This window comes from Somniosus microcephalus, chromosome 8 (genome assembly GCF_052327205.1).
Source record: "Somniosus microcephalus isolate GS21.2 chromosome 8, FLI_Smic_1.0, whole genome shotgun sequence".
In the NCBI taxonomy this organism is placed as follows: Eukaryota; Metazoa; Chordata; class Chondrichthyes; order Squaliformes; family Somniosidae; genus Somniosus; species Somniosus microcephalus.
In genome coordinates, this window is record NC_140994.1 from 73,774,293 (window position 1) to 73,791,718 (window position 17,426).

Sequence of the window (17,426 nt, forward strand, 5' to 3'; positions counted from 1 at the left end):
CACTGGTTCATTCCAGGCAACAGCAGGAGACATCACAAAGGTCAGCCAGGGTCAGTTCACTGATCACAGAAGTAGCAGATGCCCTAATCATCTTTCTACATATAGTACGGCACTGGTGAGACAGACCCAATTTTCTGAAATGTGCGGCATTCCCAGCATGGATTGATTGCACTGACATTGCCATTCGCGTACCTGTAGGCAATTCCCTCCCTTTTATTAGCAGAAAGAATTCCTGTTCCATTGAAGTCCAGATCGTAATCACACAACACAAAAGATTCTGGGGGAGATATTCACTATCACCCCGTTTGGGGCACTAATTTTTAAAAGTTTGAAAAGTTAGCGCCAGGCGCTAATGATCTCAAACTTTTGAAAAATTCACCGTTTGCACTCCAAGAAGAAAATGGAGTTCTAAATCAAGTGCTCCACTTCCTTCTTGGAGCGCAATCGGCAGCAGGCGGGGCGGGGACTTCGGCAGTGCTGCACACTGGGCCGTGCAGCGCTGCCACATTCAAAGGCTCCTTCCCTCCCTTAAAGGGAAGGGCCATCTCTGCAGACTCTGCAATTTAAAAAGTACCTACCTGGACCACCAAGGCAGCCGCGATCCCATGTGATCAGCCCGGCCACTCAAGCTGAGTGCCGGGCTGATCGATCGCGGGCAGGAACCCGCGAAAAAAATCTAGAACAGGAAAGATATGTATTTTTTCCACTTACTTCGGCCACCTTGCCTTTAATCATCGCCCTCGAGGCGGCCGGCCACTTAATGCACGCCTCCTGCAGCTGTCGGTGTTTTCAACTGGCGCTGCTGCAGGGGGCGGAAATCAGTTTCGGGTCCAGGGCGCTACCGGGGCGATGCGCACGGTGATGACGTCATGATCTCCGGGTGAAGGAGATCGGGGCGCAACGCTGTAGCGCCACTGCAAATCTCCTGCCGAATATGGCGGGAGTTGATGTCAGCACCGAGCCCGGTCGCAAAACCATTTGCACCCCGTTAGCGCCCCCTAACGGGAGGCGCAAAGGCAAGCAATTTTGCCCCCTCTGTGAGTTACTGCTCTTTTTCCAGAGAGCGCTGGTCACACACACATCTTGCTGCAATTATACATTCCCTAACTGATGTTGAAAAAAACAAGGTTGGATCCTTGGAAACATGGATTACCTGTTCCAAATGTGCCTTACAGTATGACCCAGAGTGAGTTGGCAGAATGATGAAGCATGTTGTATGTTTCACAGTGTTAGCGATGAAAGAGGTACATGGATGTTTGCTCTCTGCCCAACACCAGTATGCCCTCCTTGGGTCTCCAAGACTGCACCTTCTTCACCTGTTAGTGGTGACTCACCCTGTGCTCCCTCAAACTCATGAGTACCCTCTGAAGTAGGCACGCTTGAGCTGGTGCCTGCGTCAAGCGGTATGGGTGACATAGTGTACCGAGGTGAGTGTTGCAGTCCCACAAACTTGTGGACTGTCTGTAATAAAAGAAGATGGCACATGATCAACACATGATGAGTACTGTTATTCATATTGCTGCTGTATTATGCAGTGTTCCATGACAGAAATAAATGCTGGCCTTGCCCTCCATGTCCCTCAAACGAATTTAAAAAAAGCCCTCTTTAATATATTGAATGTCACATTCATGTCTCAGTGAATCTATGCAATTGTCATTGAAGAATAATTTGCATTTATCTAACACCTTTCAGGGACCTCAGGATGTCCGAAAGTACTTTTAAAGTGTAGTCACTTGTGAAATGTAGGGAAACGTGGCAACCAGTTTGTGCACAGTAAGATTCCACACACAGCAATGAGATGCATGATCAGATAATGTGTTTTCGGGATGTTGGTTGTGTAATGTATATACCTTTAAGGAGGGAACTATTTTTTACAGCTCATGTATACTGCAGTACCGGCAGTGACCACACCTGTATATAACACTGAGTAGTAATCTGTACAGTTCAGTTGCAGTTTGAGCCATGTTGAGTAAACACCTGTTGTACCGTTTCTGCTGCAGTCTGTATCTTATTATACACGGATGTAACATTGGCGACGAGGCAGGTTCGAACCTACCTGCAACTCTGCATCACCTCCCGGGGATTCGTTCCTGAAGATCAGTGGATTGGAGGTCAAGGCCAGAGATTCGGGCGTCGACCACGGGCAACCGCCCAGTCATCCAGCAGAGACTCGAGAATTGCGGGGAAGGCTGTCGAGAGCCAGGCTTGGCTTTCCAGTCGAGGTGGTCCAGCGAAACGGGCTGGCAACAGGTAGTGCGCAGACCCTTCCCGGACAGCGGTGGGCTAGAGCCCGACCGAGCGGCACAGCAAAGGGCCGAGCAGCGTCGATGGGGGAGAGAGAGAGAGGGCAGAGCGCACAGGGCGCAGCCGGTGTTCAGGGGCCGAGCAGCATCGGAGAGAGGAAGAGAGAGACGCGCAGAAACCTGCGAGGCGCAGCCATTGCCACGAGGACCGCCGAGAGCGGCACTGGCAGCAGCGCAGGAGAAGTGCGCGAAACCTACAGGGCGCCGCCATTGCCACGAGAACCGGCAGCAGCGGGGGAGGAAGGAAAGCGCGGGAGATGCCATTTTAAGCCATTGGGAGACGCCATTTTAAACCACACCCAAAATGCCGAAGAGTGGCAGTATCACTGCATTTGACAATGAAGTCGAAGATTTGACTACATATGTCGAACGAATAGAGGTGTACTGCAAGGCAAATGAGGTGTCAGATGACAAGAAAGCGTCGGTATTGTTAAATTTAATGGGTGCAAAGATGTATGGTTTATTATGAAATCTAGTAACCCCAACGAAGCCAATGGAAAAGAGTTTTGAAGACATAGTAACGATACTAAAGGAACATTTAAACCCCACACCGCTGCTGATAGCAGAAAGATTCAAGTTTCACAAACGGAACCAGCATAAGGATGAAAGCAATGCTGATTATTTAACAGAACTGCGCAAACTATCGAAACACTGCCAGTTTGGAGCGGAACTGGCAGATACCTTAAGGGGCAAGTTTGTGTGTGGGCTTCAAAGTGAAGGAACCCAGAAACGGCTTGTATCTGAAAAGGACCTTACGCTGGAAAAGGCTTTCAGCATTGTGGTATCATATGAAGCAGCAGCACGGGGCGCTGCAGAGATACAACAGAGACCGCAAGAATATGGCACAAAAAAAATGTCATATGGAACAGAGAAGTGCTATCGCTGCGGCAGAACAACACATGACAACAACAGAATGATTGCTGGTTCAAAGACAAAGTGTGCAGAGAGTGTGGAAAAGTAGGACACATAGCACGAGTCTGCAGGTCGGGAAAGAAAACCAGCAATAAGAAACCTACCAAAGGAAAGTACAAGAAGGTACCTAAGATGACAGAGAATAGTTCAGACGAACCAAAGAGTGATAACGACTCCGAAAGCAGGGAACTGAGTTGTCTGAAACTACATAATGTGATCACAACGGAGGATCACCGAACCATTTGGGTCACTCTCAAGTTAGCAGGAGTCCAGGTAAAGATGGAATTGGACACAGGATCAGCCCTAACAGTCATAAACCAACGGGACTACGAGCGGCTATTCTCACACATACCCTTGAGAGACAGAAAAATTATTTTGAAGACGTACACGGGGCAAAAAGTCTACCCCAAAGGAAAAATAAGGGTGACCGTTATATATAACGGTAAGGAAACACCAAAACTAGACCTGTATGTATTGCAAGATGGAGGACCACCATTACTGGGACGTGAATGGATCCGGAAAATACAACTGGATTGGCATTCCATACAGGCTGACAAAAAGGATGACGACGTCACACCTGGGCGACTGTCAAAGATCCTAACTGACGCGAAAGAAGTGTTCCAGCAAGGACTTGGAACACTAAAAGGCATGACAGCGATGATTAAAATTGAAGAAAACGCAAGCCCAAAATTTTTTAAGGCCAGACCGGTACCTTATGCGATCCGCCCAGCCATCGAAGCAGAGCTGGAGAGTCTCGAATGTTCAGGTGTACTGTCCAAGGTAGACTGGAGCGAGTGGGCTACACCCATCGTCCCTGTGATGAAAAAGTCGTTGAGCAGCGCGCCTGGGGAACCAAGGAAGGTTCGCATCTGTGGGGACTTTAAGGTAACAGTGAACCCGGTCCTTCACACCGTACAATATCCACTTCCACGGATTGAAGATATTTTCGCCTCGCTATCTGGAGGGAAACGCTTCACTAAGATTGATCTGGCCCAGGCGTATCTGCAAATGGAGGTAGAAGAAGCATCAAAAAAATACCTCACAATCAACACCCATAAAGGTCTCTACCAATACAACCGGCTGGTATTCGGGGTAGCATCAGCTCCGGCTATTTGGCAGCGGGCAATGGAACAAGTCCTGCAAGGGATCCCAGGGACCCAGTGTTATTTGGATGACACCCTGGTCACGGGCGAAAATGACAGTGATCACCTTGCCAACCTGGAGCAGGTGCTCACTAGATTGCAGGAATATGGGCTCCGAGCTAACCGCCCCAAATGCAAGTTTTTTAGAAAACAGATCTCGTATTGTGGCCAAGTTATCGATAAAGAGGGGTTACATAAGTCCCCAGAGAAGATTGAGGCAGTAGTCAAGGCTCCAGCACCGGAAAATGTGTCACAACGGAGGTCGTTCCTTGGGCTGGTAAACTACTACCATAAGTTCTTGCCAAATTTGTCTACAATACTACACCCACTGAACACCCTACTGCAAACTGGGGTGCCATGGAAGTGGAGTGACGAATGTAGACGAGCTTTCCAGAAGAGCAAAACACTAATCACATCGAAAGTGGTATTGGCCCATTACAACCCGGCATTACCAATTCGGTTGGCATGTGATGCGTCACCCTACGGCATTGGAGCGGTGCTGTCGCACAAATTCTCGGACGGCTCAGAGAGGCCAATAGCCTTTGCATCATGATCACTAACCTCAGCCGAGCGTAACTACGCCCAGATTGACAGGGAGGCCCTCAGCCTAGTGTGGGAAGTGAAAAAGTTCAATCATTAGCTGCACGGGCAGAAATTCACCTTGCTGACTGATCACCAGCCTCTTGTCTCCATTTTAAATCCGAAGAAGGGCTTTCCGGTGATGACTGCGCAACGACTACAAAGATGGTCACTTTTTCTAGGGGCGCACCACTATGAGATTGAATATAAGGGCACGAAACAGCATGGAAGTGCTGATGGGCTATCACGCCTGCCACTGCCTACTGCGGAGGAAGCACCAGCAGTGGATCCTGTCAAAATATTCCATTCGACTATAGTTGAATACCTACCGGTAACTAACGCTTGTATCGAAAAGGAAACCTGAAATGACCCGACACTGTCTCGGGCATATGATTTGACGGTGAAGGGATGGCCAGCACATGGCGACTCACTGTTGCCAGCATTATCGACAAGGAGAGAACAGCTGTCAGTGTGCCGGGGGACCTTGATGTGTGGATCCCGAGTGGTAATTCCACCCAAGTTAAGGGATAGAGTGCTCAATGAGCTTCATGAGGGTCATCTGGGAGGGGTATAAATGAAAAGCCTAGCCAGGGCTTATGTGTGGTGGCCGGGAATCGATAAACAAATCGAGGGCCTGACCAAGAGCTGCTCAGGATGCCAGAAAGTCCAAAATGCACCACCACAGGCCCCACTACACCCATGGGAGTGGCCCTCATCTCCATGGCAACGGGTGCATATTGATTTTGCTGGTCCATTCATGGACTCAATGTTTTTAACAGCCGTGGATGCGCACTCGAAATGGCCTGAGGTCATCAAAATGTCCTCCACCACCACAGAGAAAACTATTGCAGTCCTACGGACCATTTTTGCCCGGAATGGCTTGCCAGAACAGATATGCTCCGACAACGGACCACAGTTTGTGTCCGAAGAGTTCCGGAGGTTCTTGATAAAGAATGGGGTAAGGCATTACACATCCGGCCCGTATCATCCAGCCACAAATGGATTGGCTGAGAGGTTCGTACAAACCTTTAAGAAGGCAATAAAGGCTATGTACAATGACAACATTCTGCTGCAGCACAAGGTGGACAATTTCCTGTTCGCCTACTGGAATGCGACACATGCAGTCACCAACCAGGCCCCAGCCATGATGTTCTTTAACCGAAGGTTAAGATCTCGCCTGGATTTGCTCAGACCAAACATACGAAGAGATGTTGAGAGTAAGCAATTCCAGCACATCCATGAGAAGCCAACAAGAAGCTTCAATGTAGGGCAACCAGTCTTGGCCCGCGACTACCGAACAGAAAAATGGCAGCCAGGAACGATATGCACACGGCAGGGCCCACTAATGTACACAGTGGACGTTGGGGAGAGCACCGTGAGACGCCATGCTGACCAGATCCTAGAGTCACAGGAACAAGTCAACCCCATGCCTCGCCCATACGTACCTGGTGATGAACCCGACGTACAGGTCGCATCTACCCCAGAAACAGTAGCATCGGAAGCTGATGAACCAACCGACGACAGGGGGCCAGAATTGCCTCCGCACCAAGAGCAAGACACTCGGGAAAGGCGCTAACCAGAAAGGATCAGGAAGCCTCCCCAAAGACTGAGTATATAAATAGACTATTTTCAGCTAATGTTACATGTTAACAGTGTTAATTGTAATTAGTTTGATATTTAATTGTTAAATGAGTGTTATAGTACTGTTAATCTAAAAGGGGAGGAATTGTAATGTATATACCTTTATTAAGGAACTATTTTTTACAGCTCATGTATACTGCAGTACCGGCAGTGACCACACCTGTATATAACACTGAGTAGCAATCTGTACAGTTCAGTTGCAGTTTGAGCCACGTTGAGTAAACACCTGTTGAACCGTTTCTGCTGCAGTCTGTATCTTATTATACACGGACGTAACAGGTTGAGAGAGAAATGTTAGCCAGGTCGCCAGGAGAACGCCCATGTTCTTGTTTGAATAGTATCATGGAATCTTTCACATCAATCTGAGGGGGCCGATGGGCCTCGATTTAATGTCCTATCTGAAAGATGGCACCTCTGTCAGCGCAGCACTCATTCAGTACTGCACTGAAGTGTCAACCTAGATTAAGTACTCAAATTTTTGGTGTGGGGCTTGACCCCATGACCTTCTGACTCAGAGGCAAGTGTGCTACCATTGAGCCACAGCTGACACCTAACCAGGACCGTTACAGTAGTTTTTATGATTAGTGTTCTCAGCGCAGACCTTCGTGCAAAGGGAGCACATATCAGGAATTCAGAGTGTCATCCCATAAATTATTGTGGCACTTTTTGTCAAATTGGATAACTTGTTCCACAAAGCCTCCCACATGTGGCTGAGAGACGCTACATTCACCATCTGGATGATCTCATGCTAAGGCTGCTGGACCTGGTGTTTATTCTCCTCCTTAACCAAAGAAGGCATCTTGCCGTCCCTTCACATCATCCACAGAAATCTTCTGGTCCTCATCAATGGAGAGTCTCCTTCTTTGCTCCCTGGATGCTTAAATTTCCCCATGCTACAGTTGGATTGACCCACTGCATATTAGTTGTATTTGCTACAAGCCTATTTGGATGGCTAACAGGTGACGCAGCTGAATTATTAGTGGTGATTTCAGCTTAGCCTCTCAGTCATGCATTAGTTACAATACAACCAATGTGAACCAATAAATGCAGTCATACGTTCCTCTGATTGTACTAAAAATGGAGGAAATGGGTTAACTCATGCTCAGTGCAGTAAATAGAAATTTAACCCCTTAAGGCATCTTCTCAGAAAACAGGCATATATAAAATGGATGGATAAATGTAGAGTGTTATGTATTTTGTGTTCTCCTCCCACCTGTGGTGGCGCTGTCACAGGAGATAAACGGTTGGGTGTTCTCTGGTAAGTTTAGCTCTCTTTGTTCGGAACTTGCCAGAACTTCCTTTCCTTCCAATAAAGCACTTCATGTTTGAATCTCTGAGTTCTGAGTCCTAAATTGTGTCTAGGTAGAAAGGTACCGACACAACAAGTGGCAACGAGGCGCGGATGAACCTGTGTACGTTACGGGTGCAGTGAGTAAACAGAAATTTTAATTTGAAATGTGAGATGGCTACTATATTAGGAAACATCGGTGATTTTGATGAAAATGTGGAGCAATGGAGCGCATATACGGAACGTTTTGACTATTTTGTATTGGCGAATGCGGTGGCAAATGAAAAGGTCGTGCCTACCTTTTTGAGTGTAATCGGGCCGAAGACATTCAATTTACTTCGCAGCCTCGTGCAGCCAGATAAGCCAGGAACTAAAACATATAAGCAACTAGTGGAAATTCTTGGAGCACATTTTTCACCAAAACCTCTGGTTATTGCTGAGAGATTTAGATTTCACAAACGGAATCAAGAGGAGGGGGAATCAGTGACGATGTTTATTGCTGCTTTGAAAAGGTTATCAGAACACTGTGAGTTCAAGGAGGTGCTGAAGGACACCATTAGAGACAGACTCGTGTGTGGTCTGCAAAATGCAGCCACACAGAAGCGCCTCCTTACTGAGGACAACCTTACTCTTGAAAAGGCCATTGAAGTTAGTGTCTCCATGGAGATGGCGGAAAAGGAGGCTCACCAGTTGAGTTCAACAGGGAGAGTTCACAAGGTGTCGTCTGAGCCTAAAGGTGCGCGGAACGGCACATGTTACCGTTGTGGGAAAATGGGCCATCACGCTAATGACTGCTGGTGTACAGAGCTGGAATGCTGAAAATGTGGCAGAAAGGTTCACATTGAACACACCTGTAGAGGTAAAAAAAGAACAGACAGAGCTGGGAAGCATGGAAGCAAAATGTCTGTATTTGGACAAGAGAGGAAAAAGAGTGTTCATTCAGTGCAGTATGATGGAACAAGCAAAACAGAGGGGAGCGACACTTCTGAGGAGGAAGAGGTGCACATACTGACGGTTGCAGGTGATTCAAATGGCTACTGGGTGTCACCACTGGTGGAGGGACAATCAGTGTGGATGGAGGTGGACACAGGCGCGGCTGTGTCCCTTGTTTCAGACACTGTCTACAACAAAATGCTAAAGCATCTTACCCTTCAGCCAACAAACATTGTGCTAAAAACGTATACTGGCGAACCTGTGGCCATGAGAGGCGTCATTGAGGTGACAGTTAAATTGAACGGACAGACTGCAAAACTGCCACTATATGTGGTAAAGGGAAATTACCCATCACTACTGGGACGTGCGTGGCTAGAGAAAATCACGCTGGACTGGCCTGCAGTCCGCATGATGTCAAAAGGGGAGTCAGGTCTGACTGCAGTGTTAAACAAACATGCAGAACTCTTCAATGGGGAACTTGGGAGCATGAAAAAGATCAGCGTGAGACTGGACATTAAACCTGACAGCAAGCCGAAGTTTCACAAAGCCCGACCTGTACCCTATGCAATTAGGCCAAAAGTTGAGGTTAACTTGGAGGCCTTAGTCGAGAATGGAGTACTGGAGCCTGTGAGCATGAGCAAATGGGCCACACCCATTGTTCCTGTCCTGAAAAAGGATGGATCTGTTCGAATCTGCGGGGATTTTAAAGTAACTATGCGCAGATCGAGCGCGAGGCCTTGGGAATCGTTTTTGGAATTCGAAAATTTCATCAGTACCTGTTTGGGAGAAGGTTCACACTCCTGACGGACCACCGTCCATTGACTTCAATCTTCGGGCCCCACACCGGAATTCCGTCTCTCGCTGCAAGCAGGATGCAAAGGTGGGCTTTACTGTTGTCAGGACACACATACGACATCAAATATCGCAAATCGGACTTGCACGGCAACGCAGACGGTCTCTCGAGGCTACCCTTGCCTGTTACTCCCCCAGAGCCTCATCAGATAGACATCTTCTACTTTAGACAAGTGGAAGGAGCACCTGTCACTGCAGTTCAGGTGCGAAGGTACGCCCACAACGATCCAGTCCTGTCTGAGGTAAATGGATGATGTCATTCGAGGGAGAGCTACAGGAGATTCTCCTAGTTTGAAACCTTACGTTTCAAAAAGAAATGAGCTCTCCATCCAGGCAGGTTGTCTTCTTTGGGGGCGCCGTGTCATCATTCCGCCACCTCTGAGGGAACCTATACTGCAACAACTTCATATAGGCCACAGTGGGATGGTTCGGATGAAGGAAATGGCAAGAAGCTACTTCTGGTGGCCAGGTCTCGATGGGAATATTGAGGAGAAAGCCAAAATATGTTCCCCATGTCAAAGGGTCCGGAATGTTCCACAGCTGGCAACCTTACACCCCTGGGATTGGCCTGCAGAAGTGTGGCAGCGAGTACATGTGGACTTCGCCGGTCCTTTCGAAGAGAAGATGTTTATGGTGGTTGTAGATGCTCGTAGCAAGTGGCTGGAGGTCGCTGTGATGAGGTCTAACATGGCAGAGAAAACAATTGAGAAACTTGGTGAGATGTTCAGCCGTTATGGCTCACCGGAACAACTTGTAAGTGACAACGGTCCACAATTTGTATCACAGGAGTTTGCAAACTTCCTGCATGTGAATGGTGTCCAACACATCAGGTCTGCGCCCTATCATCCCTCTACTAACGGCCAGGCAGAAAGGTTCGTGCAAACTTTGAAGCACGCCTTGAAGGCATCGCAAGGTCAGGGCTCAATCCACCAACGTCTGAACAGCTTCCTGTTGTCCTACAGGAACGAGCCGCATGCCACAACCAAAACTTCCCCCGCTTCGCTCATGATGAAGAGGCAGTTGCGGACAAGTTTTGACTTACTCAAACCTCCAAGGGAAGAGCAGGTTGTCCATCATCAACAACAAGCTCAAGTTGAAAAGAGAGAGAAAAGAGCCAAGGAGAGACGGTTTCATCCGGGAGAGCACGTCCTAGCTCGAAACTACAACACTGGACCGAAATGGGATCCTGCTACGGTGATCGCGCAGACGGGCCCTGTGTCTTACACGGTTGAGACTGCTGAGGACGTCGTCTGGAGAAGACACACAGATCAACTGTTGCTAGGAGCAGAGACAGCCACAGAGGCTCCAACGGCTGGTTGGCCTGAACTGTTTCCGGATGATACCGCAAACCAGCATCCTTTGCCACAGTGCTCTTCTCCAACACAGGAAGTCAAAGAGACTATTCCACCTGTGCAAACTCCTGACTTTTGACTGACACAGGCACCTTCTCCATCCAGGCCTGTGTCAATGCCTACTGCTGTGGAAGCCAGCGATGACCACCGGTATCCTGTCAGAGAGCGGCAGCCTCCAAGACGCTTGGATCTGTAGGCTTAGTGACTTACCCACAAGACTGGGGCAGAATAAACCCCAGGGTAGAGTCAGGGTTTGAGGCAGTCTACCTCTACCCTAGGTTTGTTGAGTGCATTGAAAGTAACTTACCTGTTGAGGAATAGTGTGGACCTTCCATTTAAGAGGGGAGGAAATGTTATGTATTTTGTGTTCTCCTCCCACCTGTGGTGGCGCTGTCACAGGAGATAAATGGTTGGGTGTTCTCTGTTAAGTTTAGCTCTCTTTGTTCGGAACTTGCCAGAACTTCCTTTCCTTCCAATAAAGCACTTCATGTTTGAATCTCTGAGTTCTGAGTCCTAAATTGTGTCTAGGTAGAAAGGTACCGACACAACATAGAGAATGTGCCTGTAATTGCCCAGCACGAGCACCCAGGCTCAGCAATGGGGGTGTGCATTCATCAAGATGGCTCCAATGCACTAAATGAACATCTCGGTACATTTTTATTAAGACAGTAAAATGTTATTCCACTTTGCCTACTCCCTCTCTTTGGGGTCGATTTTTAACTTGGCACTCGGCCTTAAAACTGGCATCACAGATCGGCTGCCCATTATAGAAACCGTCCGACCTTCATTTCCATTGAAGTTAATTGAAAGCGGGTGGTTTCTATAATGGGCGGGGACTCCGCAACACCAGTCTTATAACCAAGCGGCAAATTGAAAACCTACCCCCTTATCTTTTACCAATTAAATAAAAGCAGAAACACTCTAGAATATCCTTATATAATTGCATTCATTATATTTTGCAGCTGAATTAGTTTAAATATTCAGAGACTTCAATTTTTATTCATTTATTGTACCTTGCGTAACTATCTTAAGCAAACATGTTTTTCCACAGCCACTGCATGTACCTTTTGGTACTATGTGAACAAGGATTAATTTCTAGACAATAATTTGAGCTTGCACATTGATCTGAATGAGCACTGGACACCAAATGAAATTCTTTATTTCATACCCTTTAATGAAAGTGTCTCAGTGAAAACAGAGATATCTTTAGGATGGAAGTCTAAGCTTGTCTCCATAAATATTTTTATTGAGGGTTTTTGCCAGCTTCCCTCCAGCTTGTGATCTGATCTTTATTTAAACTAGATGGCCTCCTATTGTGCTCCTCACGGGTGTTCTGAGCCCTGGGCTGGGCAGCGGAGCAGTCGGGCTGGGACATGGAGCACAGGGAGGGCAGGGAAGGGCAGCGCAATTAAGTGAAGTGGGAGCTGGTTTGGGGATGGACACAAGGCCTGAACTGAAGCAAGGATGGAACAGGATCCGTTGCAGTTACCTGGAAATTGGAGAGTGACAGTGACCAAGGTCAGGGGTTGGTGGAGATGTTTCCATGGGTAAGGACAGGATTAGAAGCATTCCTGGGGTCTGAGGTCAGGAGCAGATTCTTGGAGTTGAGACTGGGATAATGACAGGTGAGAGTGGCAGGGTCTATAAAACATATTACATGTTTGCAATGTACTTGTGCTACATATTTGACTGCTGCCTATAAAGCAATCATCCATCCCAATAATGGCTTGAATCCAATGTCAGAGCCTGACCTGTCACCCAAATAAAGCAGAGTGAGATTCCTGGAGGAGGGAGTCTTACTCCACTTCAGAGTCAGTTTGGGCCTTCATATTTGATATAGATGCAAAGTCTAGCATTGATGCAAAGTGGTTTCACTTTCCTGCTTGTGGAATGTGAAAGTAAATGTGAAAGTATCATTAGTCGTATTTGACCCCATCAGCATTGTTCAGTTAACAAAGATGTATTGCCATTTCATATTCTATCTGAGTCTGTCAAGATTTTTAAACTCATGGACACCCAGTGTGATGTATATTTTTCATACCCAGGAGCATGTGCTCGATGCAAAGCTTTTAATTATATGCATTAATGGTCGTGAAAAGTCAGTGAGTGCAATTTCTTATCACTAATCACTTAAGAACATGAGGTCAGTGGATATTTGAGAAATATCAGTAACTTGTTTAATGGAATTTGATGCAGGGAATTCTTGTGTTATACCACACTTAGCCCGTGTGTGAGTATTTTAAAGGGCTGATTGTACAAATCCATGCTGCCAGCGAGAGATATTGGAACACCTTGCATGCACAGCAGACAATATTCTGGCCACTTATAACTCGTGAATCAGGAGTGTGTTAACAGGCAGTTAATTGGCACTAATCCCTTCCCGCCTCGGGGAGGCGGGTCCCAGTGCGGGGCGGGTATCCCCCTCCTTTGAAACTGGCATGGAGGTGGGTTGCGGGCGGGATGGGATCGGGACCCCCAATTTCGGGAATTTAACTCCCCGCACGCCTCCAATCCCGACTTCACGGCACACTGAAAATCGAGCCCAATAGGTATAACGTTAGGGTGGTGACGAAAGGCATGGTGAAAAATGTAGATTGTGAAATTGTGGAGAAATATGGCAAAGTGGAAAGGTTTAGTGTGGGAGTTTCAGAGTGCAGAGCCAAGACAGCTGAAGACCCTGCCATTGAAGGTTGAACAGTGGGATGGGGAATGCACATTAGGCTAGAGTTGGGAGAGCAGGGGGCATGAACTGGGGAATGGGGAAGATAATGAGACTTAAGATAGACAAATCTCCAGGACCTGATGGTCTCCACCCTAGGGTATTAAAATAAATAGGCGAAGAACGTGCAGATGCATTAGTCATCATTTTCCAAAGCTCTCTACATTCAGGAATTATGCCTCTGGATTGGAAAATTGCAAATGGAGCTCCATTATTTAAGTAGGAGGGAGAGAGTGAGAAATCAGTTAACTATAGACCTGTCAGTTTAACATCAGTTACTGGAATCTATCATCAAAGACAGAGTGTCTGAGCACTTGAACAGGTATCAGCTGATTAAAGAGAGTCAGCATGAATTTGTGAAGCATAAGTCATTTCTGACTAACCTAGTTGAATTTTTGAGGAGGTCACTAGCATGGTGGATAGGGAAGTGTCTATGGATGCTGTTTATATGGACTTACAAAAGGCATTTGATATGGTTCCACACAAGAGATTATTAGCAAAAATGTGAGCACATGGAATTGGAGGTAACCTTGTGTATGGGTTGGTAATTGTTTGGGATGTAGGAGACAGAGCATAGGGTTAAAAGGTTCATTCTCTGATTGGTGGGATGTGACATGTGGTGTTCCCCAGGGATCTGTATTGCAGCCTCAACTTTTCAGTATATATATTAATGCCTTAGATGAAGGAATAGAGAGTTCTACATCCACGTTTTCAAATGACACTAAGTTAGGAGACACATTAAGTTGTGTGGATTGAAGGAGAATGTTACAAAGGGGCATAGGCAGACTAAGGGTGTTGGCAAAACTATGGCAGATAGAGTTCAATGTGGGGAAGTCTGAGATCATCCACTTTTGGATTTGAGAAAGACAAATTGGAATATTTTCTTAATGGTGAGCGACTAGGAATTGTGGAGGAGCAAAGCGATTTAGGTGTCCATGTATACAAATCAGTAAAAGCTAGTGTACAGGTATAAGAAGCAATCACAAAGGTTAGTAGCATGCTGGCTTTTATCTCAAGGGAATTGGAATTCAAAATTGAGATAATTATGCTTCATTTGTACAGATCCTTGGACAGCCCCCATCTGGAGTATTGTGTTCAGTGTTGGGCACCGCACCTCAGGAAGGCTATATTGGCTTTGAAGTGGGTACAGCGCAGATTCACCAGAATTATACCAGTGCATAAGGAGTTAAATTATGAGGACAGATTGCATAAACTTGGCTTGTTTTCCCTTGAGTTTATAAAGGTTGAAGGGTGATCTATGTGAGGTATTTAAAATTATTGTGGGATTCAATATGGTAGATACAGAAAAATGATTTCCTCTGGTGGGGAATCAAGAACAAGAGGCCATAACTTTAAAATTAAGACTTAAGATTTAAATAAATACTTTTTCCACACAAAGGATAGTGGTAATCTGAAACTGGCTCCCCCAAAATGCTGTGAATGCTGGGTCAATTGAAATTTTCAAGATTGAAATTGATAGAATTTTGTATCAAGGGATATGAAACAAAGGTGGGTGCTAAGGTACAGATCTGCCACTAGCTAATTGAATTACTAACAGAACAGGCTGGAGGAGCTGAGTGGCCTGTTCCTGTTTCTATCGGGTTGAAGGAGATTGCAAAAGTAGTGGTGGTAAGGCTTTGAGGGGATTTATATAGGAGAACAAGGATTTGACGCCAGTGCACTGGGAAGGTATGGAGCCAGAGTGCAGGGGCAATAGGTGAGTGGGAATTAATGCAAGATAGAATAAAGGCAATGGAATTTTGGATGAGTTGGGACTTATGTTGGGTGGAACTTTGGAAGTCTGTGAGGAGACTAATGGAGAAACCCAGCCTGGAGGTGACAAAAGGCATGGATGAGGGCTTCAGCAGCAGTGGGGCGCACTCTCGTGGACCTTGAGTGGCCTGCAGAAATGGTAAGATCATCAAATGTAAATAATTTAGTTATTCTCCACCCACGGTTCCCAGATGTCCAGATAGCACTAGGTGTGTGGGGAATGAGTGCAGCAGCTCTTAAAGGGCTGTTGCCCTTATAGGTTGAATTTATTTTTTCCTGCAAGCTGATTGTCTCTGACAGACTATTTTGTAGAAGATATCTGGAGGAAGTGGTAAAACTACCTCTTTCAGTGATGAAAATCTGGATGTGCAGCTAAAAGAGAGGCAGCACAGAAAGGCAGCAATATTTGGGCCCAATGTATAGCAAGCATGGCAGGAGGTGGGCGACCGACTGATTGGGGGCTCTCATAACCATGGGGCATGGGAGTAAATGACTAAGAAGCTCTCAGGACCTAGAAAAATACCACGTTAAAATGAACTAAAAAGTGCCAGTTGAAAGGAAAAGAATGCCTTAAACATTGACCCCACACCAAGTGCCACATCAGCAATGCAGCCGAGAAAACACTGGTTCCACCCCATACATTCTGAAGGAATACACTATCACCTTTTTAGAAAAATATACTATATAAGATAAATACACTATAGCCTTTTTAGAAAAATACACAATATAACTTTTTAAAGGCAGGCATGCCAAGCTGGATTTGGAAATCCTACTGTAGTGTATGTACCTTTAAGAGGAACTATGTTTTTGAAGCCCCTGTATACTGTAGTACCAGTAGTGACCACTCGGGTATATAAGCCTGTGTAGCGTCTTGTGTTGTTAGTTCACCTCCAGACTTTGTTCAGTAAACACTTGTTAAATCAACTCCTGCATTCCGTGTCTCCATTAACACACGGATCTAACAGTGGCGACGAGTTAGAAACGAACTTACCTACAATTCGGCAGCACCTCAAGGGGATCGATTCCTCAGACGAAGGTCGAAGGCAGAAGCAAGAAAAAAAAAATAGCTCGAAGAAACCCGAAAACGAGGGCAAGGCTTGGTCTCCAGTCTGTGGTTTCCCCAGCTAAACGGGCTGGTGGCAGGTAGTGCACTGATCCTTCCTGGGCTGCGGCGGGCTAGAGCTCGATCGGGTGGCTCTGCAACGGGGCCGGGCAGCGAGTCGGGAAGCAGAAGCAAAGCGAGAGAGAGGGTGGAGCACTCAGGGCGCGGCTGGTGCTGCACGGCAGGTCGGCGTTCGGACCGAGCAGAGGGAGGGGAAAGTCCCAGAGGGTCCACTCCACGACGGGAACGGTTCTCCAAGTAACGGAGAAACTATTGAAGCGATATATAAAAGAAAAATAGAAATACCGCGAAAAGCTGCAGGTCACAACGGGAACTGTGGAGAACAGCGTTGGCAGCAGCGATTGGGGAGGTGCAAAGACCATAGTGCGTCGCCATTATAAAGAATAAAATCAAAAATAATTTAAAAAATAAAATAATAAATTAATCGCCAGCAACAGCGTTGGCAGCGGCGGGAAAGCGCGGGAGGCGCCATCTTAACTCGGCGGGGAAGAAAGAAAAGCGCGGGAAGCGCCATTTTAGATTTTCAAGATGCCGAAGACTGGCAATATTATTACTTTCGATAGTGATATAGAAGATTGGACCACATATGTGGAATGAGTGGAGGTATATTGCAAGGCGAATGAAGTAGCAGATGATAAAAAGGCATCGGTACTTCTAAATCTGATGGGCGCAAGGACATACGGGCTGTTACGAAACTTAATCACTCCAGCCAAACCGATGGACAAGAATTTTAAGGAGATTGTTGATACCTTACAGGAGCACTTAAACCCAACACCGCTGCTGATAGCGGAACAATTCAAATTCTTCAG

General features: G+C 46.6%; 1 protein-coding gene across 2 annotated transcripts in view; it reads left to right on the forward strand.

The window, feature by feature from the left end:
• The window catches only part of prkg1b (protein kinase cGMP-dependent 1b), a 1,090,349-nt gene that overhangs the window by 981,877 nt on the left and 91,046 nt on the right, over window positions 1–17,426 (forward strand). For both annotated transcript variants that reach the window (XM_085994888.1, XM_085994889.1), the window contains exon 11: window positions 3,958–3,975. In XM_085994888.1, the coding sequence (XP_085851014.1) occupies window positions 3,958–3,975 (18 nt within the window). The remainder of the gene's footprint in view (window positions 1–3,957; window positions 3,976–17,426) is intronic.